The following is a 7325-nucleotide window of genomic DNA, read 5'->3' on the forward strand; positions in this document are numbered from 1 at the left end:
CACGAAGTAATTCGGCGGCATACCATACTGATAATTCTCTGACGGTGCGGCCGAAAGACTAGGGTTAAGGGAAAAATTGGAATATTCATTGACAGGCTTTTTACCCTTGTTTTGTACACTCAAGTACAAAAGTATATCTTGTGTAAGCTTTTGGGACTATTCAAATCTACTCAAGAAGGCATCGGCAAATTGCTTAATAGAATCGAAGGTAAAACTTACCTCGTTTGGAGTGGAAGCAGATGAAGCAGCAGCTGTAGCCGCAGTAGATGGGTTTGGCGGTGCCGGTGCAAATGTGGGCATGCTGAATTCCTCCTTCTTGAGCACACCTTGCCGAGTCTTCCCGAAGTATGCAAGCAATCTATTCTTGGCATCCTCCTATTTCTTTTGGAACGCAGCCTCGAATTGCTTGCGTATCTCCTCGGGTATGTCTTCATACTTGATGTCGATGGGAGTTGCATCTACCTTGGGATCAACCTTCTCACTGGCCATTGCACCCGATGAACTCAAATTTTCCCCAGCGGAGTCGCCAAAAAGTATGTTGACGCAAGATTGGTCAACACACAAGCGCTAGAACACACAGGATCGCAACGATCAGAACCGAACGAAACTCACTGGCGACCGGTCAGACCGGTCACGCTAACCGATCAGACCGGTCGGGCGTAGAGAAGCTTCGCGAAGACCTAAAAACCGTGAGCTGAGGCCATTGCACCCGATGAACTCAAATTTTTCCCCAGCGGAGTCGCCAAAAAGTATGTTGACGCAAGATTGGTCAACACACAAGCGCTAGAACACACAGGATCGCAACGATCAGAACCGAACGAAACTCACTGGCGACCGGTCAGACCGGTCACGCTAACCGATCAGACCGGTCGGGCGTAGAGAAGCTTCGCGAAGACCTAAAACCGTGAGCTTGGGAGGGACCCCGTCAGAGCTCGCAGATCTAGAGTTGTCTTGAGGTCAGCAGGCCACTCAAGACATCCTTGAACATCGCCGAGACGAGCAAAGAACAGCACGAGGTTGGAAAAGCTAGGGTTTGGAGAAAAATAGGAAAAGTGTAAATTGATTGATTCGATTGGGTAGAAGGATCTCAATCGGTCGTGACCTTTATATTTATAGGCCGGGGAAGACGTACCCCTTCCAAATCGGGTTACAAATAGACTCTACAAATCAAATCTAATCTGATTCGGATTACACAGGACCAGACCGGTCTAACCGGTAGGCCTTCGGCATTGCCAATTTTGGCTGCCAACACGCCCGCCCTCCCCCTTTGCTGGTGAACACTCCATCGACGCTGATGTCGTCCCCGCTGCCAGAGTGCACGAGTGACGCCGGTCATGGGAGCTCGGCGGCCGAAGGATCCGCAACCCCTAGGGAGAGGGCCCCTTCCCCCAAATGTCCCCGAGTTTCATCCCCAAAGTGGTGGCGCCTGTCGGGGCCATTCTCCAGGTTAGGGTTTCATAAAAAACCCCATCTTCTTCTTCCCCTAATGCTTCTTTCGTTTGATCTTGATGTCGCCGCTCTCATCCCGCCAGGGGCTCGTCGAGTAGTGGTTCCACTGCCAGGGACAAGACCGTGCCCACCTAGTTCGTTCGTGCAACACACCATGGCGGAGGCTAGACCTAAGCAAAACCCAGTAGAGGATGCGATGAGCATAGTTCAAGAGAGGTTCCTTCTCATCCTGGTGAAAGCATAAAACTTCCAATTAGAAAGCAACAACACGGGATATGGGTAGGCCTGCCAAAGGAGCGGTTCGGTGCGACCCGCCTGCTGCCCCTCTGCCCCGCCAGAGAAATAAGAGGTTCGAGGATCGACCCGACCCTCACGTCAAAAGAAATCTACTGGCCCGCGGTGCACCCTGGATCGAACCCACACAACCTGTACGTTCGTGTACGAGAACACACGCCCACCGGCGCTTCCAGGATCAGTAGCTAATAACTACGTGCGTGGTTACTGCATGAATGGGCATATATTGAATGTTTGAACCAGCTTGACCCTGTACGTATTGATATCAAGCAACTAATAAACAACTATGCAACATATTCATAATTCAAGCAACGCTAATAAAATATAAAGGTAGCTCGTAGAGTCATCATAAGGGTCTAAACAACTATGCAACGTATTGATATCAACGTCTCATTATTCCAAAGGATAACTTAATAATGTCTGATGAGAAAATTTTATTTCTCCTTCCACTTCCTGCTGTCTCTGTCTGTTCCTCTTGTTTTTCCAGTTCATCTTCACTCTTCAGTGTTGGTTCAGGAAGCTCTCACTAGCCTTCATCTTCACTCTTGAGGGATCTTAAGTCAGCATCTTCACTCTTCAGTGTTGGTACCTGCTGCTGCCCGGTACCAATCCTGAGTGCATATTAGTGCTTCAACCATCTCGGGGGCTAAGCTGCTGCGATGGTCACTGATAATTTTTTTTCCTGTGCTAAAAGCTGACTCAGATGCTATAGCAGAAGCTGGAACAGCTAGCAAATCCCGTGCTATGCGAGCAAGAGTTGGATACTTCAATGAGTTGCCCATCCACCACTTCAATATATCGAATTCTTCTGACCGTGGGATTGGACTCTCCTCCAAATATCTATCAAGCTCTGTGGCCATATGAGTTTCACGGTCATTGAGAAGTTGATGATCCCATGCAGCCCATACATCTTCCCCTACTGAACTCTTTTCAGCATTTTCAGCTTGCTTTACTTGCTGCTCTGCTTGCTGAGTTGAATATGATGAAAATAACCCAAGCCCAAGTTTTTTCACTTCATCAATCTTTTGCTTGCCAGTGTTAGGATAGGACTTGGTAAAAAGAAATTCAAGAAACTTAAGCTTAAACCTTGGGTCAAAAACCACAGGGACAGCTAGCAGTATATATATGATATTCTCCAATACTTCTTGAATTTCTTCTTCATCCCTTCCAATACATTGGCAATTTCAGCAACTTCTATGTTTGACTCTTGTTCCAAAGTTAGCTTGATCTTCCACATGTGATGGAAGTAGAGGTTTGAGGTAGGGTATTCTATGCCTGAGATGACTTCAGTTGCATCTTTGAAGACTGCCAGCACCTTACAAAGTACTTCAGCTCTTGTCCCTTGTTCAGCAGAGGGTGCAGAAGTGTATTTTTGGTCCTCTGATTTTAGTGTGTCAAATGCTGCCCTAAACTTAATGGCTGCTTCAAGCATTGACAGCGTTGAGTTCCAACGTGTGGTCACGTCAAGGCCTGGCTTCTTCTTAGATGTAATGCCTAACCGTGCAACTATTTCCTTGAACATTTGTTTTCTAGACTGTGAAGAGCGAATGTACTTGATACTCTCACGAATGTCCTCAACAATTGGTTCCACAAACGTAAGCCCATCCTTAACAATGAGATTGAAGACATGTCCAGCACAATACAGTAATAGAAGTGCCATGTAATAAAAGTGCAAGCAATAGAGCAAAAGTAAGAAATACAGAAATATAGATTCATGAGTTGCATCTAGACTGCCACGCCTGAGTTTCTAGTGAACAAGAGAATGAATCATAGGAGCACTAGGCCGCCATCCAATCAAATCCCCTGGAAAGAAAGAAAGCAGGCGAAATCTGAACCTGCAATCGTTGGTGGCGGTGGGTGCGGGGTGCGGGGACGGAAAGCTTGCAGTTCCAATCTGAGAAGGAGCGGATCTCATCCAGTTCTTGGACAGAAGCTTGCAGTTCCAATCTCATCCAGTTCTTGGACAACAGAGGCAAGGCAAGCATAGGCGAGGCGGCTGGGCTGGTTGGCGAGCGCTGAGCGGAGGCGAGGCGGCCGGTGCCCGGTTGGCGAGCGCCGAGCGGAGGCGAGGCGGCTGGGTCGCCGCTCGCGGCAGGGTGGGGTGGATCGATTCCGACCCTAGGGTCTCCACGGTTCGATCCTCTTTGCCCCTCTGTCTCTTAGGGTCGGCCCGAACCGAACCGTGGGCCAAATTGCGGAGCAGAGCGAGTTCAGAAACGGGCCAAACCGCTCCCTTTGCAGGCCTAGATATGGGGAAGAACACGAGACATAACATGTCTCGAACGTCATTCCAATCGCTGTTCGTACTCTTCATGATATGCGTGTTCTTATGTATGCCACCCCTCACGCCTAAAGCGGTGCCCATAAGATTTACTGCAATAGTAATAAGGTCCCTTATCATGTGGTGGAGGTTGTGAAACAATTCTTTAGTTTGGATGAAAGAATGAAAGAGACCTATCTATATTGAGAGCACACTCTAGAATTGTAGCCATGTATTTATAAAAGAGAATACATGCATTTAAAACAAGTACCAGCGCTGCCTCTTTCAATACGCCCCGCATAAAAAATTCTCAAACCGGCTAGTGACTTAACACAACCAAACAGGCACATAGCAAGTCTTTCTTTCAAATGTGTCAATTCAAAGGGCGTTCATATTCCTGCAAAAAAAAAGGGCGTTCATATTAACCACTATATATATTTCTGTGGTTACAGTGGTGGCAACCATCACATACATCTTTGTCATATATGCATAGCCTTTTCTTTGTGAGAAGGACGCCAACAAACTAGCGTGTGCAACAGCAACAGGCAGAGCGCATCCTCCAGTCCAATTCCTTCCTGCACGATGCCGCAAGCAAAAACCAAGCAGAGGCCTGGAAAGGTGGCACGCTGATCGTGCAAGGCAACTTAAGCTGCACCGCAAACTAACTGCAGCCCGATCGATGGCATCATCATCGCGAAGCCACCACTCATCAGCCATTGTTACTCTTGTTAAGGTTCATGGTAGCAGATCGACTTTGCTTTGCTTAGGAGAGGATGGCTTCCCAGTCGACCTCCAGTGACGGGTACATGCGCAGCGCGACGACGCCGGCCTCGTCCCACGGCGCCTCGGAGCAGTCCACCCGCGGCATCTCTGGCAGAGGCGCTGCCGCCTTTCCCAACGATGACGACCCGATGGATGATGACGAGAGGTCCGCGCCGCCGGCTGCCGTCGTGGTCGTCGAGGCCTCCGAGCCAGAGCAGCAGCCTGGCTTCTTCTTGATGCCCGCACTCTCGAGCCCCTGCGAGGCGGCGGGTGCCGGCGCGGATGTCACGGCCTGGAGCTTGGCGTCGACAGACGGGTGGAGCGGCGGCGCGAGGTGCCGGCCGCCGCGCCTGAGCTCCGGGAAGTTGAGGCGCGCCGCGGCGCCGCGCAGCCGGAACGCGGCGCCGTCGTAGGCCAGCGCCGCCTCCTCGGCGGTGTCGTACGTGCCGAGCCACAGCCGCGTCCTGTTCCGCGGCAGACGGATCTCCGCCACCCACTTGCCCCAGTGCCGCTGCCGCACGCCGCGGTACAGCTTCGCCATGGCTGCTGCCGGCGCCGCGAGGCCGTAGTGCCGCTTCATCACGCGCGGTGCCGGTCCCATGCACCGGCCGATGCGGTAGTAGTAAGCCGCCTGCGCCGGCGTGATGAGGTGGTAGCAGCTGGCACCTGCGACAGCCATGGCCGGGCTCTGGTCGGTGTCCGCCATGAATGGCACGACCGGAGCAGATTGCACTGGTGTGGCTAGCGCCTGGATTAGGTCTCTGTACTCCGTGGCGCCTATTGGCGGCAGCGGGGTAACAACAAGCTGCTCCATGGCCGTGGTCATGGCTTCTTGGATTGGATCACACAGGAACTATGCAAGAAGCGAAGAATTTACTTCTTTGCTGTCTAGTTTAATAGTTTTGGCTTCTTTGGATGTTTAGGAAGTGGAATGAATATGCTTGCAACGGTTCGCGAAGTTTATATAGGCAGGGCGGAGAGGCAGTAGTGGCTGACTGGCTGCGGCAAATGGGCATTTGTTGCAAAGTGTTCATCTGTGCTACGTGTCAAAAGGTCCAAAGCAGCTTGTGTGACATGAACGCCACTTGGAGGCTGATAATTGGCTCCAAGGTGTGCTATGGAGCATTGACCATGAAGGTCGTCTTAGTTATGGTTGTCCAACTGCTAACCAGCATGGCTAATCACTCCATAGAGGTTTGTATGTACTACCCTCCATATTACATTATTGGTGGTGTAATTTTTAACAAAGTTGTATAACTTTGCTGGTTACTTTGCAACGTCGTTGATTTCTCTGTGTGGGCAAATACTCCATTTTAAATATGTGACATTTAGGATAACCTAGTTCAAAAATGGACAATACCAGAGGTCGTGTTTGTAAGAATTTTGTATAATCTACACTCCAACTCCAATGGTTTTTCGGCTCTAAGATAAAGCTATCTGGAATTTCTTCCTTACAAGCTACTCCTTACGAAATACATTATCGCAGAAGGCCTGGTCGATGAAAATACCTTTAGGCTACAGTAATATGATGTTGACATAACGCCGCCAATGCATTTGGATTCGATGCAAAAGGCCGTTCTCTACAACGGTTTCTGGTTGACTGGACCTGGCATATGCATGATCCATGTGTCAGAACAAGGAATGTAGGCCATCAGTTCATTGTTTAACCTCAGCCATGCGATCAAAAAGTGAGCTCTTTTCTCCTTTTATTTCACTTACTCAGCTGCATATAAAGTTTGTCATTTCGCCACTTATTTTCTTGTTTAGTAAATACAAATGTGAAGTATACAAGTAAGGAAAGTAGTGTAGAGTAGTCAATAGGATTTTGCTTGAATCTGTTAAACAAGACATAATGTTTCTTTGCTTAAACAGACATATTACTAGAATAGTTTGGTCATGGATAAAGAGGAGAAAGAAGAAAAAGAAGAAAAAAAGAGAAGGGACCAAGAAGAAGAAGAATAAGCTCCCCACCCCACTCTGAATCCACCACTGATTAAGCTAGCCATAAATATCTTGTGTATATCATGTTATAGAAAATACTTGTAGATATGCATATGGATATTAGAATAGTCTTTTTTAAAGTGCCATAGAGCAAATGAAAAAAAATCCAACGGTGGAGCGTGGACGTTTCAGTTTTATGTTGAGAAGAAAAAAAAGGATGTCACTGACTTTTTCATAAAGTAGAAATTAAAGGGATCCTTATCAATTGCGCTTTATCCAAGTACCAATTGTTAAGTTGGCTCCAATAATAACTCATAAAATTTTCTCTCTTCAAAAAAACTCATAAAATTCTTGAGCAAAAGAATGTGAAATCCAGCCAAAACACTAAAGCCACAAACTTTGGCCCAAATGCTGTCTGCAGCCAACATCAATTTCAACTGAATCATTGGAACTAACCCAAGGAATGAACCGAGATAAGTAATTTACAACCGGTTATAGTCACGATCTCACTTTAAAAACCGTCAAGTTGGTCCATACCCGCAACTTGTCATACGCCCGAGCACTACAAAAACATTAATACTCGCTCCGTATTGGTAAAGGAAGTCGATTAGGATAGCAA

General features: G+C 48.1%; 2 protein-coding genes across 2 annotated transcripts; both read right to left on the minus strand.

The window, feature by feature from the left end:
* Positions 1-2312: 2312 nt before the first annotated feature.
* On the minus strand, positions 2313-3403 carry LOC120689004 (zinc finger BED domain-containing protein RICESLEEPER 2-like). Its single transcript, XM_039971357.1, has 2 exons — positions 2886-3403; positions 2313-2829 (listed from the first exon to the last, which is right to left on the minus strand). Exons 1-2 carry the CDS (start codon positions 3401-3403, stop codon positions 2313-2315), a joined length of 1035 nt encoding a protein of 344 aa, XP_039827291.1.
* Positions 3404-4220: 817 nt separating this feature from the next.
* LOC120692798 (ethylene-responsive transcription factor RAP2-13-like) lies at positions 4221-5921 on the minus strand. The gene has a single exon (XM_039976185.1). It carries the CDS (start codon positions 5589-5591, stop codon positions 4767-4769), a length of 825 nt encoding a protein of 274 aa, XP_039832119.1. The 5' UTR covers positions 5592-5921; the 3' UTR covers positions 4221-4766.
* Between the last annotated feature and the right edge of the window lie 1404 nt (positions 5922-7325).

Source organism: Panicum virgatum, chromosome 9N (assembly GCF_016808335.1).
Source record: "Panicum virgatum strain AP13 chromosome 9N, P.virgatum_v5, whole genome shotgun sequence".
In the NCBI taxonomy this organism is placed as follows: Eukaryota; Viridiplantae; Streptophyta; class Magnoliopsida; order Poales; family Poaceae; genus Panicum; species Panicum virgatum.

Excerpts from the sequence above, each read along its gene's own strand:
- LOC120689004 (XM_039971357.1), bottom strand. The coding sequence starts at position 3,403 with ATGGCACTTCTATTACTGTATTGTGCTGGACATGTCTTCAATCTCATT. Across the intron at positions 2,830-2,885 it reads ATGAAGAAGAAATTCAAGAA|GTTTAAGCTTAAGTTTCTTG; the intron begins GTATTGGAGAAT and ends TTTTGACCCAAG.
- LOC120692798 (XM_039976185.1), bottom strand. The coding sequence starts at position 5,591 with ATGACCACGGCCATGGAGCAGCTTGTTGTTACCCCGCTGCCGCCAATA.